This window comes from Bombina bombina, chromosome 1, assembly GCF_027579735.1.
Source record: "Bombina bombina isolate aBomBom1 chromosome 1, aBomBom1.pri, whole genome shotgun sequence".
NCBI lineage: Eukaryota > Metazoa > Chordata > Amphibia > Anura > Bombinatoridae > Bombina > Bombina bombina.
The window spans coordinates 797,548,374-797,575,561 of record NC_069499.1 but is presented as its reverse complement, the minus strand read 5'-3'; the positions used below and the strand labels follow the sequence as shown (position 1 = coordinate 797,575,561).

Here is a 27,188-nt window from a genome sequence, read left to right as displayed (position 1 = left end):
TCTGTAACTCTTTGGACTGTATCTGTAGGATTACTGGTCATGTCTGAGATGTTTGAGACAAACACAGTTTTTCCATTTTTATTAACATTTAAAGTAAAATATTACCACCCTTTTCTAATTTTACAATTTGTAAATATTTCTCAAAAATTCTAAGACAATTTTTTTTCCAATTAAATAAATAAATAATCTCTATTTAATTTTTATGTTGTTTGGACGATATGGAAGAAATTTTTGTAGCTTAGTTTTCACATGGAAACCCATAAGTTACCCAAATTATTACATAATACTTTATTCACTTATTGATTGATTTCTCCATCTGCACCACTATCTGTAATGTAGTTTAATAAAGGCATTGTCTGTTTAACTGCTTAACACTTTTTGCATATTTGTACCTGTGGCAGTGGTTTGATCATATACTAATATAATCATTCATTTTGCCCCTTTTCCTATAATTTACATCTGGAAATTGTGTGTTTCCCATTTCTGAGAATTGAAAGTATGAATGGCAGGCTTCATAATGCTAACCCTGCCATATACCTGCCTCTAGTTGACATTTTGCCAACAACATCAAAGTGGCAATCCTTGTCTTCTCAAGTAACATGTCTGGATTAGCTCAATCAAATAAAGCAACTTGTGGAAAGAATTTGGCTTTTGAGTAACAATTGCAGCAAACAATGAACTTCAAATAAAATCACACTAACATAGTATGATATTTTATTTCTGGATTACCCAACATTTATTGATTACAAGATGTTTAGTTTCCTTTTAAAAGGAGAGCCTCCTAGTTTAGGGTATTGTAGCTCTTGGGAGTGTTAATAACAGTGTACTTCACAAGTAAATAAATGGTTTGACAGTATGAATCAATGTGTTCTTTATTTATAAATTTATGAGTGGCCCCTTAACAAATTCTTTTTCATGTTTCTTTCAGGCTTCAGCACAATTATGTAACACTTTGGGGCAAATATACAACCCAGTAAACCAGAACTGGAAGCCCAGATTGCAAATACCTTAACAGCTACCATGTATGTGCCTTTAGTACTGAGATAGGTTGGAATAAAAAAAATCCAAACACTGCAGAAAACCAACATACTAAAGGTGATGAATTTAGCATCATTAAAAGTGTCTGGTAATTTTCTGGCGAAGAAAGCAACAATGAAACTTATCAATGCCAAAATACATAGGTATCCAAGTATAAAATAAAAAGACACATCTGGCCCTTCATTGCACTCAACAATGATCTTGCCCGTCTCAGCATTCATGTTATAGTATAGGTTTGGAGGCACTATAATGAGACATAAAATACAAATAAATACTTGAATAAGGGAACTTGTGATAACAATATATTTGGGAACTTTGGCACCAACCAGTTTTCGAAAAATATTCCCAGGTTTGGTGGCATTAAAAGCTATCACAACAATCAACGTTTTGGCTAACAGAGAAGATAATGATATTGAAAAACTAATACCAAAAACAGCTTGCTGTAAGAAACAAGTCACTTTTCCTGGATGTCCAATGAAGAGAAGACAGCAGAGAAATGAGTATATGAGTGACGTCAGAAGAAGGTAGCTCAGATCCCTGTTGTTGGCTTTCACAATTGGGGTGTCTCGGAATCTGATGAATATTCCTAAAATTCCAGCAGACATCAAAGAAAAACAAACTGCTAGAAATGTAAGGACAATTCCAATTGGGTCTTGGAAAGACAGAAATGATAAAACCTTTGGGACGCAAGCTGTTTTCTGCTCGTTTGGCCATTTGTCTTTTGGGCATTTAACACAAACATCCATGTCTAAAATAAAGAAAACATATGCATAAAATGGGTTATGTAATCATGTTGTTATAATCTGAAGATGCATTGAGAGATACTGTATATTATAATAGCAATAGAGTGAATGAGTCAATTATATGTAGTTTCTGTACCTTAGATAAAATAATAAGTAATATTAGCTAAAATGTTTAAAGCTATTAATAAAACAGTTTGCTCTGCATTTAAGGTTAACAAAACTTTCCATGGAGTACAAAATTATAATCTAAAATATGGAGGTATGTTTGTGAAATCTGAATGGAACTAGAGAGAGAAAATGTTTTTGCAATTAGTAGGAAGTTCTAGGATATTTCTTTGTTGGCTTGATATGTTAACATGACTATTTTGTAGTTTGATATAACAGCTTTTTATTGTATCATAAGAGACTCAGCCTTAATTGTAGATCATAATAAAATAATAAACATAAAGAGGGATACTTATCAAGCTGGCACTGTGCTGCATTCGTCGGCACCAATACGCTCGCCTGACATCGCCTAACATCACTGCCACAGACCTGAATACGTTCTCCAAAGTTACCAAAAAAGCTGTCAAAAAGCTGCGCACCAAGTACGGGGCGATGAGCAGCGGACTGTTGTTAACTGACAGTCATCGATCTCGCTGCTATTCGGCTTTTTCCCAGCTTTATTTGTATACTGTCACTAAACACCGCCACTATACTATACTGTTTTACCCCTATCCCGCTGCTCCCGGACCCGCCGCAACTAAATAAAGTTATTGACCCCTAAACTGCTGCTCCCGGAGGCCACCACAACTTTAATAAAGTTATTAACCCCTATTCCTCCGCTCCCGGAGCTCACTGCAACTCTAATAAAGTTATTAACCCCTATTCCTCCGCTCCCGGAGCCCACTGCCACACTAATAAACGTATTAACCCTATTCCTCCGCTCCCGGAGCCCACCGCAACTCTAATAAACTTATTAACCCCTATTCCTCCGCTCCCGGAGCCCACTGCAACTCTAATAAAGTTATTAACCCCTATTCCTCCGCTCCCGGAGCCCACCGCCACTCTAATAAACTTATTAACCCCTATTCCTCCGCTCCCGGAGGGGGGCTTTTCTATTTTCATAGGGCCCTTAGACTAGGTGTAATTAGTTTAAATCTTTGATAGTTTCTTTTTTATTTTGTGTAACTTAGTGTTTATTTTTTTGTGTAACTTAGTGTTTGTTATTTTTTGTAACTTAGTTGTTAGTTTTTTGTAACTTTGTAAATTTTTTGTGTAGATTTTAATTATTTGAGTAGGGTTAGGTGTTTAAATATATAATATAGTTAATTTAATTTGTAGCTTAATGTAATTTTAGTATAAAAGTTAGGTTAGATTAATTATTAATGTAATATAGTTTAATGTAATTTTAGTATAAAAGTTAGGTTAGATTAATTATTAATTTAATATAGTTTAATGTAATTTTAGTATAAAAGTTAGGTTAGATTAATTATTAATTTAATATAGTTTAATGTAATTTTATTATAATAGTAAGGGTAGGTTTAATATAGTTTAATTTAATTCTAAATGTAATTGATTATAAGATAGGGATGAGTTAATATTTAATATAAAGTTAGCGGGTTGTTAGGTTTAGGGGTTAATAACTTTATTTAGTTGCTGTGGGCTCCGGGAGCGGCGGGATAGGGGTTAATAACTTTAAGTAGGTGGCGGCAATGTCGGGCGGCAGATTAGGGGTTAATAAGTATAATGTAGGTGGCAGCGGTGTAGGGGGCAGTAGATTAGGGGTTAATAAGTATAATGTAGGTGGCGGCGGTGTAGGGGGCGGCAGATTAGGGGTGTTTAGACTCGGGGTTTATGTTAGGGTGTTAGGTGTAAACGTTATTTTTATTCTCCCATAGGAAGCAATGGGATATCGGGCAGCAGCGAACATGAGCTTTCGCTGCTTTCAGACTCCCATTGATTCCTATGGCATCCGCCGCATCCAGGGCGGAGGATTGAAAAGCAGGTACGCTGGGCCGGAATAGTGGCGAGCGTACCTGGTAGATTTTTGTTAACTTACAAAAGTAGTCAGATAGTGCCAAATTTGCATTCGGAACATCTGTAGTGATGTAAGCATCGATCTGTGTCAGACTGAGACCGGCAGATCGTATGTTACATCACAAAATTCTACTTTTGCCGGTCTGTAGGCTTTGATAAATAAGGCGAATCAAGCTCTCCACAATCACGCTGCGGAATTCCAGCGTATTTGCGGTTGACGGCTTGATAAGTATCCCTCAAAGAATCAAGTGGTGCTTCTTTCACCAAATAACTAGAGATTGTCGTTTTCAGACAAATGTTAATATATTTGTCATACTTTATTCTTTCAATAAAAAAACCTACAAATACAACTATTATTTGAGCTATTATCGCTCATATTGGTGACATGCACATGTCTACAAAAAACGATTTTAATAAATCTGTTTGTGCCATTTAGCCCCTTAATGACAGAATACTCGCTATACCCTGTTCAGAAGCTGTGTCCTCGGTTGTTACAGCGTGTGTCTCACCGACAGTGGCGAGACTGTGCTACATTTCTGCATGCATGTATGTATGTATATATATATATTTACTGTATATATATATATATTATATATATATATATATATATAATAAATTGTTCAGATATATACAGAAATATATATATAGAAATATAATGTGAAGAACGGGTTTAGAGCTGTAGGTCTAACAAGGTGTTGAATTAGCGTATTTGAAGACAATTATCTTAATGTAAAAAAATATTAATAAAAATTATTAATTATTATAGATGTTCTAAAAAGTCATTAGAATACACTATGTATTTTTTACAATTTTTTAAAACATTTACATTAATTTTAAATAATTATTATGAATATTTTTTACATTATTTTATATTTAATATATGATAATTGTCTTCAAGTGCTCTAACCTAACACTGCGTTAGATCTACAACGTTAAACCCTATTCTCAATTTGCATATTTTACATTCCAATGTTCTTCACATAAAAGAAAATGTTTAGTTTTAAATATATATTTCTATACCTATATTAATATTATTTTGTAAAATATATATCTATACCTGTATATCTATATGAATATATACAGGTAAAGGTATATACATATTTATAGAAATGTCTATTTAAAAATACATGGAACATATTTCCCTATGTGATGAACTTTGGAATGTAAAATATTTACACTATATACACAGTAAATCACATGATTAAATATTAAAGATACATACATATGATTTTTAATGTTTTGAGGTATTTGACTGCAAAGGGCTCCAATGTATATATGTGTTTATGTGTATATATGTATTTAAATACATATATACACATATAAATACATCTGTACACACACATATATATATATATACAACTATACTATAATCGCGTTTCTAACGCATCCGTCAGTGTCACCAGTTGCGCACAAATCCTCCAAGGAATGTTGGCTGCACGAGTCAGCCAAAAGAATATTGGCTGAGCGCGCAGCCAAAAGAATCCACCTGGATGCAGCAAAGCTGCATCCCGGTGGATTCCGAAAATGGCAGGGTGGTGAAAGAATCCACCACTGCCCTGCCATTTTCGGAATCCACCTGGATGCAGCATAGGCAAACCCAAGCCTTAAAAAAAAAAAAACATGCAACCACACGCAAGAAATAAATAAAAAACAGGTAAATGCCCGCACGAAGTATAGCAAAAAAAACCTAACCTCCCACACGAAGTATTAACAAACACCAAAACTGCAAACCCCCACATTGCAAAATAATAAAGTAATTAACCCCTAATCTGCAAATAACATAATTAAAATATTAACCCCTTAACCGCCAATCCCCCACATCGCAATAAACCTAATTAACCTATTAACCCCTAAACCGACAAACCCTGACATCGCAATAAACCTAATTAACCTATTAACCCCTAAACCGACAAACCCCCACATTGCAATAAACCTAATTAACCTATTAACCCCTAAACCGACAAACCCCCACATCTCAATAAACCTAATTAACCTATTAACTCCTAAACCGCCAACCCCCCACAATGCAAATAACTAATTTAATTACTAAACCCCCTAACCTAACACCCTCTAAATTAATCCCAATACTAAGTTACACTTAAATAAAACCTAACATTAAATTACAAAAAAATTATCTAAAAAAAAACAAAACAAAAAAACTCTAAAATTACAGAAAAAAAATAAACAAAATTATCAAATAAAAAAATTCAACCTAATCCCTATGAAAATAAAAAAGCCCCCCAAAATAAAAACACCCCTAAACTAAACTACCAATAGCCCTTAAAAGGGCCTTTTGTAGGGCATTGTCCTAAGTTAAACAGCTCTTTTACATTTACAAATTACTAAATCCCCCCTAACAGTAACCCCCCCCCCAAAAAAATAACACTAAAAAAAACTAAACTACCCTTTGCCCATAAAGGGGCATTTGTATGGGCATTGCCCTTAAAGGGGCAATCAGCTCTTTTCCAGCCCATTAAATCCCTAATCTTAAAAAAATAAAAATAAATAAATAAATAAAATAAAAATCTAACCCTAAGCCCCAAAGGTACTCACTGCTCCTGAAGTCCGGCACGGAGCAGAGGTGCGGAGTTGTCTTCCCTGATGTGTGGATCCTCAGCGGTGGTCCTCGGCGGCGGCGTGGAGGCTCCTCTTCATGCACACTGGGTTTTATTGGGGTATCTTACATTTCTATTGGCTAAAATTTTGGAATCAGCCAATAGGATGAGAGCTACTAAAATCTTATTGGTTGATTTGAACAGTCAATAGGATTTTAGTAGCTCTAATCCTATTGGATGATTTCAACATTTCAGCCAATAGGAATGCAAGGTACCCCAAATTGATTGCGGTACCTTGCATTCAATCTTCAGTGTACGACGCACATCGGATGAAGAGGAGCCTCCATGCTGCAGAGGAACGCTGCTGCCACCAAGAAGCGCCGTTGAGGGCCGCCACTGAGGATCCATGCATCAAGGGAAGACAGCTCTGCACCTCCACTCTGCACCACCTTTGTTCTGGATGAAGACAGAAGATGGTGGAGCCGCCTGGAAGAAGACCTCTGCTGGACTTTAGAAACAATGAGTACCTATTTGGGGCTTAGTCTAAGGCTTTTTTTTATTTTTTGGGGTGGCTTTGTTTTTTTTTAGATTAGAGTATTTTGGGCTGGAAAAGAGCTGATTGTCCTTTTAAGGGCAGTAAAAGAGCTGAATGCTATTTAGGGGCAATGCCCATACAAATGCCCCTTAAGGGGCAATGGGTAGTTTAGTTGTTTTTTTGTGGTTTTTTTTTTTATTTTGGGGCGTTTGGTGGGTGGGGGGTTTTACTGTTAGGGGGTAATTGGTAATTTGTTTAGGAAAAAGAGCTGTTTAACTTAGGAAAATGCCCTACAAAAGCCATTTTAAGTACTATTGGTAGTTTAGTATTAGATTAGGGGGTGATTTTATTTTTGGGGGGATTTTTTATAGGGTATTAGTTTAGGTTTAAAAAAAATTTTGGATATTTTTTTTTTTTTTTAAACTGTTTTTATTGAGGCAATCAAAACAATCACAAAACAATTACAAATTGAAGGGCAACAGCACAAGTACAATAATGCAAGAGACATTGGTATACACAGTTCAGTACACCAACTAGTAGGGAATCACATCTCGTCTAGCCGGGTCCAAATATTACCCTTCAACATTGCACCTCATTTTATTTTTATATCTGCGTAGTGTCATCAATGTGACAGAGATCCACCCAAGGGATCTGAAAACTAGAGTATAATTGAGGACACATCATTAATACAGTAATACCATATAGAGAGCTAAGATAACTGCTGACATAGATTGAACCCGCTTAAGCATCATCAGATAATATTAGACATTACATAATATAACACATTTACATGTATGGAAAATAAGCAGAATAGAAATACAAGTTGGGCAGATGTGGGCGCAAAAAACAGTCATATAAAGAAAACAATTAAACAATCCTATGGTAACTCATCTTTAGGTTAAGGATTAAATAAAATAAAATTACGACAGCTAACAAGCTATATGTAGGAAAAGGTATATATGCAAACACAGCAATATTATTCTTATTAGGGCCCAAAGAGCAACTAAGACTCCTTGGACAGGGCAGAGACTACGTAACTCTGCCAAACAGGAATGGGGGGGCAATGTAGGAAAAAAAGTACTGAGTCCTTACCGCACTGGGATTAAAAATGTGGATATTCGCAGCCTCTAAAAAGTTTAAGTGGGTGGGATAGAGCGGTTATGCATTATATAAGGGCTCAGAGAGCACAAGAGAGAAACTCTTTCCTTAGAAGAGTAAGTTAGTGCACAAAATAATTAGCAACAAATACACATCTAGGTAAGTAACAAAAGAGTTCTCAATTATTGCATTGCATTAAGGCACACATATTCCTCAGATCCATAGGACTATTGGAGCTTTGAAAGGATAATACCTGACTAGTATTCCCAAAATACCTGGATATTTCGACAAAGCTTTGTAACCTAAATGGTGCTCGCATTAAAAGACATTTACATACTGCATGTTACTTCAGGAATAAACAACATTAACACGGCAATTACTATACCTCTTAGCAACAGCAAATATCAAGGATACAGGAAATGCATATTTTTAGGCAACTAAACATTTACACAAGTACCATTAACTCTCCACTAGTCTTACACAAATCATATATAGCAAGAGGGGTCAGTCACATAGTCTAAGAAGAAAAACTGAGGCGTCTCGGCCACAGACAGCCCTGTCACCCAAAAAAGACTAGCTTCCCATGCTTTGATACAGAATAGTTTGATTGCAATAAATGACCCCTATCGTCATCTCTCTATCTAGTACATGAGTGTGTAATAGTACTATGCTAACAATCTTCCCCTGTTTTAGGTAGTACAACAGTTGACAAATACAATATTTACATTTGAATATATGTATATGTAGGCAAGGAAAAAGTACATCAGATTTTTGTGGGGCAGCACAACAAAGTCCTAAAGCTGTTAGAGAGTCTTGGTGGATATATTGTGCCCAAAACCACCTTCCTCCATGCACTCCCTTCACCCAATACCTGCTCTAAGTGATCGTAGCAGTCTATAGATGACCCGCACGCCAGTCCACGGATCCCAGGGGGAATAGTGGCTCATAGCCCGATACATCCGTAGGGTCTGACGGTACTTCCAGCAGGGATGTTGCAGCAATCGCACCATGCTGCTAACTGAGAGGAGCATGCCTGGATATGCGCGAGCACTACAACACTCCATGGTGTCTGCTTCTATGTGCGAGCGGCAAAATTTTTACCCCCTCCATGCGTGCAAGCTACTTGTGTCAGCAGAGAGAGAGCAAAGCTCCAACCCCAGGCTTGCATCTACTGGCGCCAATGGCGAGAACCGCATCTGGAGAGTTGCAGGCACTATGTCTCTCTGTGTCTCCTTTGCTTCTGGGCGCTCCTCTTCCATGTTATCACTCCGTTTGCGCGCCACTAGAATTTTGTTAATAAAGGCATCAAGCCTCTCGCAGATCCTCCTCCCGTGCTCCTCCAGCAAGTCCCTGAAAGCAATATAGGGTACTTGGGCCTCCATGCCGGGCGGCAGTGCACCATAGCCCTCATTAGGCATTATAATACAGCAGATGCTTGGAGGATTTTTATACGCTTTTAAGTGCTGCAGTGATTCCTCCTGTTAGGTGTGCGAATCCACCAAAATAGCGCTCGAGTGCGTGGCGGGCAGCTCCACCTCAACTTTCTTCTCTGTCAGAATCGCTCCAACCTTTTCCGGCAGTCTCTCTTCACAAATCTTTTTGTTGCTTAAGCCACCATCTTTAGTGTCTCTGACTCCATGATCCCCGTGTGGATTACTCGTGCCCCGTATTAGGTCTTGTATTAGAAGAAAAGAGGCTTTTGCATGCTCCCAAACTCAATCATACAGTGTCCCCTCTAGGTAGGACTTAACATTAATTACTTCAGGCTGGCAATTTAGGTAGATAAATCTCTTTTTGTGAGTCTTGAGTCGGGAGCTCTGTAAAAATGCAGCCATCCACATCAGCGGTTAGCTCCGCCCCCTTTTTGGATAGTTTTGTTTATTTTTTCTGAACTTTTATTTTTTTTTATTTTGTGTAATTTTAGCTTTGGGGTTTGTAGTTTTTTTTTTATTTAAATAGACTTATCGCCTAATATATATATATATATATATATATATATATATATATATACATATTTAGAAATGTATACAGGTATGTCTGTATATATATATATATATATGTATAGTAATGCATAGGTTAAAGCACTCTCTGGACTTCAGACTTAAAGCGTGATAAAATTTATTTAATGTGACGTTTTGGGGCTTCAAACGTCCCTTCCTCAGAGGAAGGGACGTTTGAAGTTTCGAAACGTCACTTTAAATGAATTTTATCACGCTTGAAGTCTGATGTCCAGAGAGTGCTTTAACCTATGCATTACTATTGATTCTTTGAGAGCACCCTGGCAGTTGAACTGTTGGTGAGAGTGCATATACCTATGAACTTTTCTTATATATATATATATATATATATATATATATATATATATATATATATATATATATATATAGTATATAGCAAAGAAACAGCGTGAAGCACTCACTGGACTTAGGATATCTATGTACAAAATCTTTATTAGTAACGTTTCGGGACCTCAAACGTCCCTTCTTCTGACAACATGAATGTGCAAGTGAACAAACTTATAAAGGCCTGCAGGCCCCTCCCTCAGTCCGGTCACCAATCTGTGGAGACCGTGTGCAAAAATAAAGGGGTTATACCAAGTCAGTAGCCCATCAGTGAATCAGTAATACTGTTGTTAATATATCTGAAAAACAAAATAGCCTATGTGTAAAACAGGTGCAGTGTTAATCCAAATGACAAAATATATGTATGTGTAAAGGGTGATCTATGTTGTCACAATGCTCATGTTCTCCCATCTGCTGGGCACCCCTGAACTGAATGTACGTGGAACCGACCGTGCTACGGTGACTATCATAGGATAAACCTCAAACACACCACTCCCATGTGTATACGTAACAACCACAATAACCAATCAGAGGAACTGTCAACGTCTCTATGGCGACTAGGGTTGCACCGATACCATTTTATTAAGACCGAGTACAAGTACCGATACTTGTTTTCAAATACTCACCGATACCAATTACCGATACTTTTTTTTATGTCATGTGACAGTTTACCAAGCACAATACAGACTAATTTTTTAAGATTCCTTCTTTATAATTATGAAGGACTGTAGCTCAAAAAACATTATGAAATAATAAAACAGGTTTTATTTGTCATAAAGTTCACAGAACATGTTTAGAAATAAAAATATTACAATAAAATATATTAACAACAACAATAAATAACAAATATAAAATTGCAACCAACCAAAAGTGCCATACAGTAAAAAATAGAACAGAATACTGTTTAATCATGGCGAACAACACTATGGGCTAGATTACATTTGACTGGTAAGCTTTACCAATGCTCTCATTACATGTCCTACTCCATTAAAGGCTATGGAGTTGGAAATGTGAACAGAGCATTGGTAAAGCTTACCAATCAAATGTAATCTAAATCTAGTCCTATAATTGCAGGATGAGTGTTCATTGAGATTAACTTAATTTTTCCTATGAGTACTCTTCCTGCAATTATATAAGCTAAGATGTTCCTCAGAGTACAGTATGTTTTAAACATAATTGTGCAAGATGAGAACTTGCAGTATAAAAGGCAATCTAGCAATTAGAATCATTTTTCAAGTTAGTGGCAAGTTCTTTTTAAGGAACAGAACAGAAGCATCTCTGCATGTTCAGCTATAAGTCTGTTTTTGCTATCAGTAAGGAGGTTCAACTTTCCACACCCCTGCATGGGGCAGAAATATATTTTTGGGCCATTTTAACCAGAGCTGGAAATCTCAGTTTATTAACTGCCCAGTACTTCAGGGGTTTGTCTGAACGCAGTACAGTGATCTCTCCTACAATAATACAAATAAGAGCAATTTGTATTAGCAGAACAGTAGTAAACAATTTTTAGTTTAGTCTCCACTCCAGCTTTGAATGAAATGGGAACATGCAGTTTGAAAAAAACACCACAAGATAGCATATGGGTAGTAAGTGGAGGTATCGGTTTAAGTATCGGTGCATTTGCACGAGTACAAGTACTCATGCAAGTACTTGGTATTGGTACCGATACCGATACTAGTATCGGTATCAGTGCAACCCTAATGGCGACCCTATATTACACAGATGCGAGTATATATATCCTACACTAGTAACATAGCCAGACCGCCTCAATACCAAAAGAACTCATAAATCTACTGAAACTCACTCAAATGCTCGAGATATAGAGTGGACCCGGTATCCAAAGCGATTCCCCTGTCATGCCTTAAGGGGAAAGCCACAATCACACAAGACGCTCCAAGGCACCTCCCATCTAAGCTCATAGGCTCATTCACCTAGACCACTGGGGATGGCTATGACCCAAGGCTGGTCCTGCTCCATCCGCTTAGATGTGGGGTGTTGGATGGCAACCAAGAGGTTGTTTTTAACAGTGGGGCGCTTGATAGTTTTGTCACTTGTGCACTTGATTTACAGGTATTGATGGCGATGCGATGAGCCTATAATGAGAGGCAGTCCAGTAACTGATTGTAAATATATGGTTAGATCAATGATCGAATTGTGGGGATCCGGTATCTTATTTCCACTTGTGGGGCTTCAACAATAGGGTGTAATTGAGCGCCGGGCACAGCTTGGTTATATTGACCTTTTGCCGCAGTAAGGGCTGTCAAGGTGTGCTGTTTACTGTGTTGTTTACTTTTTGGTAGTAGGAGGTTTTAACCTTTAATTTTAACCTTACTGGGCTGAATCCTTTGATTCTAATATAGAACCCTAAATCAAAGGATTCAGCCCAGTAAGGTTAAAATTTATAGTGTTAGGACCAGTCTATTTTGGGACACCTTGTAAGTGGTGACTGGCTGAGCAGAATATGGCCATATTGTGTGACTAAGATCCCAATATTATTTAAGAGTATAGAGTTTTAAACAGGCATTTTATGCAGACTTTATATCAAAATAAGTGTGGTTTCATTTTGGATGTGCGCTAATACTGTGTTGTTTGTTTGTATTTACTCTTGTCATTTTGGCAGCACTCCCACAATATGTGCTTTAATATATAATATGTTTTTGTAAGGTGTGCTTAACCAAACCCCCATGTTTTGCTGTATTTCTTACAGGGAGATTGACCAGATCCCCATGGTTAAAGCACACCACTAAAAACCTGCTCAGGTGTGTTCCAGGCAGTGTCATTAAGGCTATATAAAACCAGGCAGCCTCATTCAATGGGGCATAGAACCACAGAGTTGGAACTCTATATTAGAATCAAAGGATTCAGCCCAGTAAGGTTACAATTTATAGTGTTAGGACCAGTCTATTTTGGGACACCTTGTAAGTGGTGACTGGCTGAGCAGAATATGGCCATATTGTGTGACTAAGATCCCAATATTATTTAAGAGTATAGAGTTTTTAACAGGCATTTTATGCAGACTTTATATCAAAATAAGTATGGTTTCATTTTAGATGTGCGCTAATACTATGTTGTTTGTTTGTATTTACTCTGGTCATTTTGGCAGCACTCCCACAATATGTGCTATAATATATAATATGTTTTTGTAAGGTGTGCTTAACCAAACCCCAATGTTTTGCTGTATATATATATATATATATATATATATACACATACATACACACTAGTCCTAAAGCCCGTTTACACTGGCCATTTTTTGCAGTACAGCGGTCCCACCCCTTGCTCTCCCCCCCCTCTCTTTTGCTCTCTCTCTCTCCCCTCTCTTTTGCTCTCTCTCCCCTCTCTTTTGCTCTTTCCCCTCTCTTTTGTTCCCTCTCTCCCCCTCTCTTGTGCTCGCTCTCTCCCCCCTCTCTTTTGCGCTCTCTCTTTTCCCCCCTCTCTTTCGCTCTCTCTCTCCCCCCTTTCTTTTGCGCTCTCTCTTTCCCCCTCTCTTTTGCGCTCTCTCTTCACCCCCTCTCTTTTGTTCCCTCTCTTCCCCCTCTCTTTTGCGCTCTCTCTCTCCGCCCTTTCTTTTGCGCTCTCTCTCTCCCCCTCTCTCTCTCCCCCCTTTCTTTTGTGCTCTCTCTTTCCCCCTCTCTTTTGCTCTCTCCCCCTCTCTTTTGCTCTCTCCCCCTCTCTTTTGCTCTCTCCCCCTCTCTTTTGCTCTCTCTCTCCCCCTGTCTTTTGCTCTCTCTCCCCCTGTCTTTTGCTCTCACTTCCCCTCTCGTTTGCTCTCTCTCCCTGTCTTTTGCTCTGTCTCTCCCCCTTCTCTTTTGCTCTCTCTCTCCCCCTTCTCTTTTGCTTTCTCTCTCGCCCCTCTCTCTCTCCCCCCACACTCTTTTGCTCTCTCTCCCCCTCTTTTGCTTTTCCCCCCCTCTCTTTCTATCTCTCCCCCCACACTCTTTTCCTCTCTCTCTCTTCCCCTCTTTTGCCCTCTCTCTTCCCCTGTATTTTGCTCTCTCTCTCCTTCTCTTTTGCTCTTTCTCTCTCCCCCTCTCTCTTTCTCCCCCCCTCTCTCTCTCCCCCCCCTTTCTTTTGCTCTCCCCCCCTCTCTTTTGCTCTCTCTCTCCCCCTCTTTTGCTCTCTCTCCCCCCCCCCTCTCTTTTGCTTTCTCCCCCTCTCTTTTGCTTTCTCCCCCCCTCTTTTGAGCTCTCTCTCTCTCCCCCTCTTTTGCTCTCTCTCTCTCCCCCCTCTCTTTTGCTCTCTCTCCCCCTCTCTTTTGCCCTTTCCCATCTCTTTTGCTCTCTACCCCTCTCTTTCTCTCTCTCCCCCCTCTCTTTTGATATGTCTCTCGCACGCGCGCGGCAGTGCCCCACCACGCCCAGCCCCGCCCGCCACACCCATCCACGCCCCACCATTCCTGGCAACACCCTGCCATGCCGGTCACACCCCCTCCCATCTACAGCTGTCACGATGCAGACAGCAGATCAGGTAGGCTCTATGGCCAGGTGTGTTTGTCCTCGCGCTGTCTCTACTGCGCATGACAGCTTCGGACAAACACACTTGGCCTTTTATATTATAGGATATATATATATATACATATCATGCAGTGAACAAGTGCGCATGGGCACGAAACGCGCCTGCGTGGAGACCGGCCTTTACACCTGACCGCTGTTACTGCTGGATCTGCTTGCTGTTTGCCTAAGTTAGTGGCACACGCTTTTAACTTTAATAAAATTTTTGCTCTTTTTTATCTTACCCTGCCTGGTACTTGCCTGAAATTTTCGCTGATCTATGCTACAGAGGAATTCGAGTGCTTCTTGTGATAGTGCGCTTACCTTCACTTCTGGAGATCTGTATATATATATATATATATATATATACACCTTATACCATATATCTTTGAGCCCTTATAACTTTTGTTTTTTCATTTATTTTTGTCAGGTAGTATTTATATGAGTGTAACTGTACTTTTAAATGTATTTATGTTGTATTTAATGCAACTTTTTTTAACACAATACCTTTTACATGAGGGTTTCAGTCACACTAACTCGATGAGTGTAAATTGTGATAGTTCAGCTTCTTGTTCATAATGTTCTATTTTCGAACAGTTTCAACACAGTCTATGAAATTGACTGTATAGGATATTATTGATATATTTATATGTTTATTTACACATTTTATTTTCATCACATTTATTTTTTATTGATTTATTTTAAAATGTTAAAATATCTAGGTAAATACATGGGGTGTCTAATTTCTCCAAATATATACTTTTGTTTAGAGGTTTTAGATTGGGTAACTGCTATTAAGCAGTACAAGTACATCAAATTTTAGAGTTAAACCAATCATTCCACCCTTGCAGTGTTTGGCCTATGCTTGCTATAAATTACATGGAAACCTAATGAACAACATAATGAATCTATTTAGAGGTATTTTTCTTTAGCTATACTAGCTTTGTTGAAAGGGTTATTAAGAAAATTGCAACAAATGCTTGCTTCCCATTTTTTCAGTATTAAATTCCTATTTATTGTTATATTATTTACCCATATAGAGTATCACTAGAAATCCTGTGTGTCTGTTTAAAATTGTATCACAGAATATACGTAATTTAATTTTGTAATTGGTTGATAGCTGTCACATGATGCAGTGGGAATAATAATACATCTCACAATTTTGTCATAAAAAATATACTACCCATGAAATTCAAACTAAATTCTTTTGCATTACCTTTTTATTATGTTTTTATTGATTATGATATTCTACTATGTGTAGTGGTCCTTTAACAAGATTGCAGATAATTATGGTGAAAATAATTCTAAGCAAACATTGCCTATGTCATTTAAGAACGAAACTGGGAAAAAATAATGCCAGTAAGGGGTTTTAATGATTGTAAAACATAGAAACATAGAATTTGACGGTATATAAGAACCAAAAAGGCCCATCAAGTCTACAATATTACGTTACCTTTTCCTTAGAATAGCCTTATGCATGTCCCAGGTAGACATGTGCGGTTCGTTTCGGATTAATTCGGAAATTCGGTAAATTCGGTAAATTCGGAGATTCGGATCGATTCGGATTTCCGAATTAAAATACTTCCGAATCTACCGAATGAATCCGAAATAGCTGCCGTATCTCCGAATAAATCCGAATTAGCTCGTTAAGATTCGGCATTTCCCCATAGGAAACAATGGGAGTTTCGGCTGAAGAAAAACTAACACCGCAGCCCCATTGTTTCCTATGGGGAAACACTAAGTCTGCACCTAACACCCTAACATGTACCCCGAGTCTCTAAACACCCCTAATCTGACACTTATTAACCCCTAATCTGCTGCCTCCGCTATCGCTGACACCTGCATTATTTTATTAACCCCTAATCTGCCGACCGAATATCGCCGCCGCCTACATTATAACTATTAACCCCTAATCTGCTGTCCCTAACACCGCCGACCCCTACATTATAGTTATTAACCCCTAATCTGCCTCCCCCCAACGTCGCCGCAATCTAACTACAAGTATTAACCCCTAATCTGCCGACCCGATATCGCCGCCGCCTACATTATAGCTATTAACCCCTAATCTGCTGTCCCTAACACCGCCGACCCCTACATTATAGTTATTAACCCCTAATCTGCCTCCCCCAACGTCGCCGCAATCTAACTACAAGTATTAACCCCTAATCTGCCGACCCGATATCGCCGCCGCCTACATTATAGCTATTAACCCCTAATCTGCTGTCCCTAACACCGCCGACCCCTACATTATAGTTATTAACCCCTAATCTGCCTCCCCCCAACGTCGCCGCAATCTAACTACAAGTATTAACCCCTAATCTGCCGACCGCAAATCGCCGCCACTATAATAAATGTATTAACCCCTAAACCGCCGCACTCCCGCCTCGCAAACACTATAATACATTTTATTAACCCCTAATCTGCCCTCCCTAACATCGCCGCCACCTACCTACAATTATTAACCCCTAATCTCCCGCCCCCATCGTCGCCGCTACTATAATAAGGTTATTAACCCCTAAACCTAAGTCTAACCCTAACACTAACACCCCCTAACTTAAATATAATTTAAATAAAACGAAATAAGTTTACTATAGTTAAATAAATGAATCCTATTTAAAACTAAAGACTTACCTGTAAAATAAACCCTAAGATAGCTGCAATATAACTAATAGTTACATTGTAGCTATTTTAGGATTTATTTTTATTTTACAGGCAACTTTGTATTTATTTTAACTAGGTACAATAGTTATTAAATAGTTAATAACTATTTAATAACTACCTAGCTAAAATAAATACAAATTTACCTGTAAAATAAATCCTAACCTAAGTTACACTAACACCTAACACTACACTATTAATAAATTAACTAAATAAATGAATCATATTTAAAACAAAATACTTACCTGTAAAATAAACCCTAATATAGCTGCAATATAACTAATAGTTACATTGTAGCTATTTTAGCATTTATATTTATTTTACAGACAACTTTGTATTTATTTTAACTAGGTACAATAGCTATTAAATAGTTATTGACTAATTAATAGCTACCTAGTTAAAATAATTACAAAATTACCTGTAAAATAAATCCTAACCTAATTTACAATTAAACCTAACACTACACTGTCATTAAATAAATTAACTACAAGTACCTACAATTATCTACAATTAAATAAACTAAAGTACAAAACCCCCCCACTAAATTACAAAAAAAAACAAACACTAAATTACAAAAAATAAAAAAATATTACAAGAATTTTAAACTAATTACACCTAATCTAAGCCCCCTAATAAAATAACAAAGCCCCCCAAAATAAAAAAAAATGCCCTACCCTATACTAAATTACAAAAGTTAACAGCTCTATTACCTTACCAGCCCTGAACAGGGCCCTTTGCGGGGCATGCCCCAAAGAAAACAGCTCTTTTGCCTGTAAAAAAAAAAACACAATCCCCCCCCCCACATTACAACCCACCACCCACATACCCCTACTCTAACCCAAACCCCCCTTAAATAAACCTAACACTACCCCCCTGAAGATCTCCCTACCTTGAGTCGTGTTCACCCAGCCGGGCCGAAGTCTTCATCCGATGGGGCAGAAGAGGACATCCAGACCGGCAGAAGTCTTCATCCAATCGGGGCAAGAAGAGGTCTTCCATCCATCATACAAGTACCAAAATACAAACAAACACTAAATTACCAAAAATAATAAAATATTACAATAATTTTAAACTAATTACACCTAATCTAAGCCCCCTACTAGCTATTAATATAGCTTCAATATAACTAATAGTTACATTGTAGCTATTTTAGGATTTATATGTATTTTACAGGCAACTTTGTATTTATTTTAACTAGGTACAATAGCTATTAAATAGTTAATAACTATTTAATAACTACCTAGCTAAAATAAATACAAATTTACCTGTAAAATAAATCATAACCTAAGTTACAATTACACCTAACACTACACTATCATTAAATTAACTAAATAAATGAATCCTATATAAAACTAAAGACTTACCTGTAAAATAAACCCTAATATAGCTGCAATATAACTAATAGTTACATTGTAGCTATTTTAGCATTTATATTTATTGTACAGGCAACTTTGTATTCATTTTAACTAGGTTCAATAGCTATTAAATAGATATTGACTATTTAATAGCTACCTAGTTAAAATAATTACAAAATTACCTGTAAAATAAATCCTAACCTAAGTTACAATTAAACCTAACACTACACTATCATTAAATAAATTAACTACAAGTACCTACAATTAAATGCAATTAAAAAAACTAAACTAAAGTACAACCCCCCCCCCACTAAATTACAAAAAATAAAAAAATATTACAAGAATTTTAAACTAATTACACCTAATCTAAGCCCCCTAATAAAATAACAAAGCCCCCCAAAATAAAAAAAATGCCCTACCCTATACTAAATTACAAAAGTTAACAGCTCTATTACCTTACCAGCCCTGAACAGGGCCCTTTGTGGGGCATGCCCCAAAGAAAACAGCTCTTTTGCCTGTAAAAAAAAAACACAATCCCTCCCCCCACATTACAACCCACCACCCACATACCCCTACTCTAACCCAAACCCCCCTTAAATAAACCTAACACTACCCCCCTGAAGATCTCCCTACCTTGAGTCGTGTTCACCCAGCCGGGCCGAAGTCTTCATCCGATGGGGCAGAAGAGGACATCCAGACCGGCAGAAGTCTTCATCCAAGCGGGGCAAGAAGAGGTCTTCCATCCATCAGAAAAGTACAAAAAAACAAACAAACACTAAATTAGCAAAAATAATAAAATATTACAATAATTTTAAACTAATTACACCTAATCTAAGCCCCCTACTAGCTATTAATATAGCTACAATATAACTAATAGTTACATTGTAGCTATTTTAGGATTTATATTTATTTTACAGGCAACTTTGTATTTATTTTAACTAGGTACAATAGCTATTAAATAGTTAATAACTACCTAGCTAAAATAAATACAAATTTACCTGTAAAATAAACCCTAACCTAAGTTACAATTACACCTAACACTACACTGTCATTAAATTAACTAAATAAATTAATCCTATATAAAACTAAATACTTACCTGTAAAATAAACCCTAATATAGCTACAATATAACTAATAGTTACATTGTAGCTATTTTAGCATTTATATTTATTTTACAGGCAACTTTGTATTTATTTTAACTAGGTACAATAGCTATTAAATAGTTATTGACTAATTAATAGCTACCTAGTTAAAATAATTACAAAATTACCTGTAAAATAAATCCTAACCTAAGTTACTATTAAACCTAACTCTACACTATCATTAAATAAATTAACTACAAGTACCTACAATTAAATACAATGAAATAAACTAAACTAAAGTACAAAAAAAACAAACACTAAATTACAAAAAATAAAAAAAATTACAAGAATTTTAAACTAATTACACCTAATCTAAGCCCCCTAATAAAATAACAAAGCCCCCCAAAATAAAAAAATGCCCTACCCTATACTAAATTACAAAAGTAATCAGCTCTATTACCTTACCAGCCCTTAAAAGGGCCTTTTGCGGGGGCATGCCCCAAAGAAAACAGCTCTTTTGCCTGTAAAAAAAAACACAATACCCCCCCCACATTACAACCCACCACCCACATACCCCTACTCTAACCCAAACCCCCCTTAAATAAACCTAACACTACCCCCCTGAAGATCTCTCTACCGTGTCTTCACCCAGCGGGCCGAAGTCTTCATCCGATGGGGCAGAAGAGGACATCCAGACCGGCAGAAGTCTTCATCCAATCGGGGCAAGAAGAGGTCTTCCATCCATCAGAAGTCTTGATCCAGGCGGCATCTTCTCTGTTCATCCATCCGGAGCGGAGCGGCAGCATCCTGAAGACATCCCACGCAGAGCATCCTCTTCTTTCTTGATCCGACGACTAGGTGACTGTACCTTTAAGTGACGTCATCCAAGATGGTGTCCCTTGAATTCCGATTGGCTGATAGGATTCTATCAGCCAATCGGAATTAAGGTAGGAAAAATCTGATTGGCTGATTCAATCAGCCAATCAGATTCAAGTTCAATCCGATTGGCTGATCCAATCAGCCAATCAGATTGACCTCGCATTCTATTGGCTGTTCCGATCAGCCAATAGAATGCGAGCTCAATCTGATTGGCTGATTGGATCAGCCAATCGGATTGAACTTGAATCTGATTGGCTGATTGAATCAGCCAATCAGATTTTTCCTACCTTAATTCCGATTGGCTGATAGAATCCTATCAGCCAATCGGAATTCAAGGGACGCCATCTTGGATGACGTCACTTAAAGGTACAGTCACCTAGTCGTCGGATCAAGAAAGAAGAGGATGCTCTGCGTGGGATGTCTTCAGGATGCTGCCGCTCCGCTCCGGATGGATGAACAGAGAAGATGCCGCCTGGATCAAGACTTCTGATGGATGGAAGACCTCTTCTTGCCCCACTTGGATGAAGACTTCTGCCGGTCTGGATGTCCTCTTCTGCCCCATCGGATGAAGACTTCGGCCCGCTGGGTGAAGACACGGTAGAGAGATCTTCAGGGGGGTAGTGTTAGGTTTATTTAAGGGGGGTTTGGGTTAGAGTAGGGGTATGTGGGTGGTGGGTTGTAATGTGGGGGGGGGGTATTGTGTTTTTTTTTACAGGCAAAAGAGCTGTTTTCTTTGGGGCATGCCCCCGCAAAAGGCCCTGTTCAGGGCTGGTAAGGTAATAGAGCTGATTACTTTTGTAATTTAGTATAGGGTAGGGCATTTTTTTATTTTGGGGGGCTTTGTTATTTTATTAGGGGGCTTAGATTAGGTGTAATTAGTTTAAAATTCTTGTAATTTTTTTTATTTTTTGTAATTTAGTGTTTGTTTTTTTTGTACTTTAGTTTAGTTTATTTCATTGTATTTAATTGTAGGTACTTGTAGTTAATTTATTTAATGATAGTGTAGTGTTAGGTTTAATAGTAACTTAGGTTAGGATTTATTTTACAGGTAATTTTGTAATTATTTTAACTAGGTAGCTATTAATTAGTCAATAACTATTTAATAGCTATTGTACCTAGTTAAAATAAATACAAAGTTGCCTGTAAAATAAATATAAATGCTAAAATAGCTACAATGTAACTATTAGTTATATTGTAGCTATATTAGGGTTTATTTTACAGGTAAGTATTTAGTTTTATATAGGATTAATTTATTTAGTTAATTTAATGACAGTGTAGTGTTAGGTGTAATTGTAACTTAGGTTAGGGTTTATTTTACAGGTAAATTTGTATTTATTTTAGCTAGGTAGTTATTAACTATTTAATAGCTATTGTACCTAGTTAAAATAAATACAAAGTTGCCTGTAAAATAAATATAAATCCTAAAATAGCTACAATGTAACTATTAGTTATATTGTAGCTATATTAATAGCTAGTAGGGGGCTTAGATTAGGTGTAATTAGTTTAAAATTATTGTAATATTTTATTATTTTTGCTAATTTAGTGTTTGTTTGTTTTTTTGTACTTTTCTGATGGATGGAAGACCTCTTCTTGCCCCGCTTGGATGAAGACTTCTGCCGGTCTGGATGTCCTCTTCTGCCCCATCGGATGAAGACTTCGGCCCGGCTGGGTGAACACGACTCAAGGTAGGGAGATCTTCAGGGGGGTAGTGTTAGGTTTATTTAAGGGGGGTTTGGGTTAGAGTAGGGGTATGTGGGTGGTGGGTTGTAATGTGGGGGGGGGGATTGTGTTTTTTTTTACAGGCAAAAGAGCTGTTTTCTTTGGGGCATGCCCCGCAAAAGGCCCTGTTCAGGGCTGGTAAGGTAATAGAGCTGTTAACTTTTGTAATTTAGTATAGGGTAGGGCATTTTTTTTATTTTGGGGGGCTTTGTTATTTTATTAGGGGGCTTAGATTAGGTGTAATTAGTTTAAAATTCTTGCAATATTTTTTTATTTTTTGTAATTTAGTGGGGGGGGGTTGTACTTTAGTTTAGTTTTTTAATTGTATTTAATTGTAGGTACTTGTAGTTAATTTATTTAATGATAGTGTAGTGTTAGGTTTAATTGTAACTTAGGTTAGGATTTATTTTACAGGTAATTTTGTAATTATTTTAACTAGGTAGCTATTAAACAGTAAATATCTATTTAATAGCTATTGTACCTAGTTAAAATAAATACAAAGTTGCCTGTACAATAAATATAAATGCTAAAATAGCTACAATGTAACTATTAGTTATATTGCAGCTATATTAGGGTTTATTTTACAGGTAAGTCTTTAGTTTTATATAGGATTCATTTATTTAGTTAATTTAATGATAGTGTAGTGTTAGGTGTAATTGTAACTTAGGTTATGATTTATTTTACAGGTAAATTTGTATTTATTTTAGCTAGGTAGTTATTAAATAGTTATTAACTATTTAATAGCTATTGTACCTAGTTAAAATAAATACAAAGTTGCCTGTAAAATAAATATAAATCCTAAAATAGCTACAATGTAACTATTAGTTATATTGAAGCTATATTAATAGCTAGTAGGGGGCTTAGATTAGGTGTGATTAGTTTAAAATTATTGTAATATTTTATTATTTTTTGTAATTTAGTGTTTGTTTGTATTTTGGTACTTGTATGATGGATGGAAGACCTCTTCTTGCCCCGCTTGGATGAAGACTTCTGCCGGTCTGGATGTCCTCTTCTGCCCCATCGGATGAAGACTTCGGCCCGGCTGGGTGAACACGACTCAAGGTAGGGAGATCTTCAGGGGGGTAGTGTTAGGTTTATTTAAGGGGGGTTTGGGTTAGAGTAGGGGTATGTGGGTGGTGGGTTGTAATGTGGGGGGGGGATTGTGTTTTTTTTTTTTACAGGCAAAAGAGCTGTTTTCTTTGGGGCATGCCCCGCAAAGGGCCCTGTTCAGGGCTGGTAAGGTAATAGAGCTGTTAACTTTTGTAATTTAGTATAGGTTAGGGCATTTTTTTTATTTTGGGGGGCTTTGTTATTTTATTAGGGGGCTTAGATTAGGTGTAATTAGTTTAAAATTCTTGTAATATTTTTTTATTTTTTGTAATTTAGTGTTTGTTTTTTTTTGTAATTTAGTGGGGGGGTTTTGTACTTTAGTTTATTTAATTGTAGATAATTGTAGGTACTTGTAGTTAATTTATTTAATGACAGTGTAGTGTTAGGTTTAATTGTAACTTAGGTTAGGATTTATTTTACAGGTAATTTTGTAATTATTTTAACTAGGTAGCTATTAATTAGTCAATAACTATTTAATAGCTTTTGTACCTAGTTAAAATAAATACAAAGTTGCCTGTAAAATAAATATAAATGCTAAAATAGCTACAATGTAACTATTAGTTATATTGCAGCTATATTAGGGTTTATTTTACAGGTAAGTATTTTGTTTTAAATATGATTCATTTATTTAGTTAATTTAATGATAGTGTAGTGTTAGGTGTTAGTGTAACTTAGGTTAGGATTTATTTTACAGGTAAATTTGTATTTATTTTAGCTAGGTAGTTATTAAATAGTTAATAACTATTTAATAACTATTGTACCTAGTTAAAATAAATACAAAGTTGCCTGTAAAATAAAAATAAATCCTAAAATAGCTACAATGTAACTATTAGTTATATTGCAGCTATCTTAGGGTTTATTTTACAGGTAAGTCTTTAGTTTTAAATAGGATTCATTTATTTAACTATAGTAAACTTATTTCGTTTTATTTAAATTATATTTAAGTTAGGGGGTGTTAGTGTTAGGGTTAGATTTAGGTTTAGGGGTTAATAACCTTATTATAGTAGCGGCGACGATGGGGACGGGAGATTAGGGGTTAATAATTGTAGGTAGGTGGCGGCGATGTTAGGGAGGGCAGATTAGGGGTTAATAAAATGTATTATAGTGTTTGCGAGGCGGGAGTGCGGCGGTTTAGGGGTTAATACATTTATTATAGTGGCGGCGATTTGCGGTCGGCAGATTAGGGGTTAATACTTGTAGTTAGATTGTGGCGACGTTGGGGGGGGGCAGATTAGGGGTTAATAACTATAATGTAGGGGTCGGCGGTGTTAGGGACAGCAGATTAGGGGTTAATAGCTATAATGTAGGCGGCGGCGATATCGGGTCGGCAGATTAGGGGTTAATACTTGTAGTTAGATTGTGGCGACGTTGGGGGGAGGCAGATTAGGGGTTAATAACTATAATGTAGGGGTCGGCGGTGTTAGGGACAGCAGATTAGGGGTTAATAGCTATAATGTAGGCGGCGGCGATATCGGGTCGGCAGATTAGGGGTTAATACTTGTAGTTAGATTGCGGCGACGTTGGGGGGAGGCAGATTAGGGGTTAATAACTATAATGTAGGGGTCGGCGGTGTTAGGGACAGCAGATTAGGGGTTAATAGCTATAATGTAGGCGGCGGCGATATCGGGTCGGCAGATTAGGGGTTAATACTTGTAGTTAGATTGCGGCGAGGTTGGGGGAGGCAGATTAGGGGTTAATAACTATAATGTAGGGGTCGGCGGTGTTAGGGACAGCAGATTAGGGGTTAATAGCTATAATGTAGGCGGCGGCGATATCCGATCGGCAGATTAGGGGTTAAATAATGTTATTATAGGGTTTGCGATGTGGGGGGGCCTCGGTTTAGTGGTTCATAGGTAGTTTATGGGTGTTAGTGACTTAGTGTACTAAATGGGTGTTAGTGTAGTAAAAACATACCGAATTTCGGAACGGAATAGAACCGAATTCAGCCGAATCCGAATAAATCCGAAACGAATTTATTCGGATCCGAATAAATCCGAAACGAATTTATTCAAATTTTGCCGAATCAGATTCGATCCGAAACGAAATTCTAAAAGTCCGAATCGATCCGAACCGAAAACGAACCGAATTTTTTAGCGGTGCACATGTCTAGTCCCAGGCATTTTTTAATTCCTTTACCGATATAAACATTTCTGTAAACAAACTTCAGTTATGTTGCCATTAATAGTGAGACACTTGGGCTCTTCCTGCTTTTTCAATGCTAAGTAATATTAGGCAGGTATTTATAATTAATTTGCTTTGTGCCATTTGTCCGACGAGTGCATTTTTACTAATAAAACTAACCTTTCTGATAGGAGAACTCTCCCTCTGGACAGGGCAAACAATCAAAGCAACAAACTGGTTGACCTTCCCGAATAGACTTTCTTTGGCCAGGAGGGCAGCTCTCACTGCATACGGAACGCGGGGTCTGCATTAAAAAAAAAAAAAGAAAGCAAAAGAAAATGTTACACAGAAATGTTATTTTACATGACATTTTTACAGCTGTACAAAGTTTTGAGACATGCCAACAGTTTATACATACAATTATACCATTTGGCTAATTGTTTTCATTTGCCTAGATTTATAGATGCTTGTGAGGATGCGAGGGCCCTGTTATAATGTTTGAAGATAATGGTAGGAATTCATTGAGAATCACTTCACGGATCTGTACCAGCATTTTGTTAGTGGGCGTCCCTGGCATTCTCATCTACAGTTGTGTGAGGTACCAAATACATGAAATCTCACTCATCAAATTGGAACTGCTCGCTACACAGAAAAACAATAATTACAACCACAAGACTTAGGAAACACGCTTGTAAATTGCTTGTAATATATGTCTGCTTTGTTATGATTTTTTTAGCTGTACCATGTAACCTGTGGTATATGTACCCCTGGGGGTACTTGGGGCATTGGCAAGGGATACTTCAGGGATTGCACTTCATTACAAAACACGGTCTTAATTTATCAAGCTGTGAGAGCAGCTTCGGAGCCCCAGCATTTCAGGCTCGAGCCACCTTAAGTGTGGCAGATTTCAGTTATCCAATTCAGATCCGATTGGGATAATTGCCAGCCCCTTCTTATGTGTGATTGCCCGGACACGAGCAGAGGGTGGCATTACACAAGGAGCAGTTTGTGCAGTGTTAAATGCAGGTAGAGGATGCCCCCAGCTCGCCATGAGGCTGGGTGGACAATGTTCATGAAAGCAAACCTCTTCCACCCTCCAATTGATGAATGGAGACCCATGTCTCTCATTTCCACCCTTCCACAGAGAATATTTAACTGACTAAATTGATCCACTGCTCAATCACTAATTCACCTCAGATTGGGAAATCAAATAGAATCTGGCCTGCTAGTAACATTTGATTACTTGAGGTGAGCTTCAATGATCTGAAGTGTGGCACAGGGAAAGTGATATCTAAAGTGTATAACTGAGAGTAAGTGTCAAAGAAACAGGTGCCAGATAAATGTACCATTGCGAAATGCGCTAGATTGGATTATGTAAGGGTAATTAGCCTACCTAGCTTGCACATTTGGGGGTCCTATGAAACCCCATACAAGTCAAGATCTC

At 37.4% G+C, this 27,188-nt stretch overlaps 1 protein-coding gene across 1 annotated transcript in view; it reads right to left on the bottom strand.

The window, feature by feature from the left end:
* Nucleotides 1–884: 884 nt before the first annotated feature.
* Nucleotides 885–27,188, bottom strand: part of LOC128661059 (vomeronasal type-2 receptor 26-like) — a gene marked incomplete at its 5' end in the record, with an annotated part of 29,987 nt that continues 3,683 nt past the window's right edge. Inside the window, 2 exons of the mRNA XM_053715216.1 lie at nucleotides 885–1,786; nucleotides 25,925–26,048. Of these exons, the coding sequence (XP_053571191.1) occupies nucleotides 885–1,786; nucleotides 25,925–26,048 (1,026 nt within the window). The remainder of the gene's footprint in view (nucleotides 1,787–25,924; nucleotides 26,049–27,188) is intronic.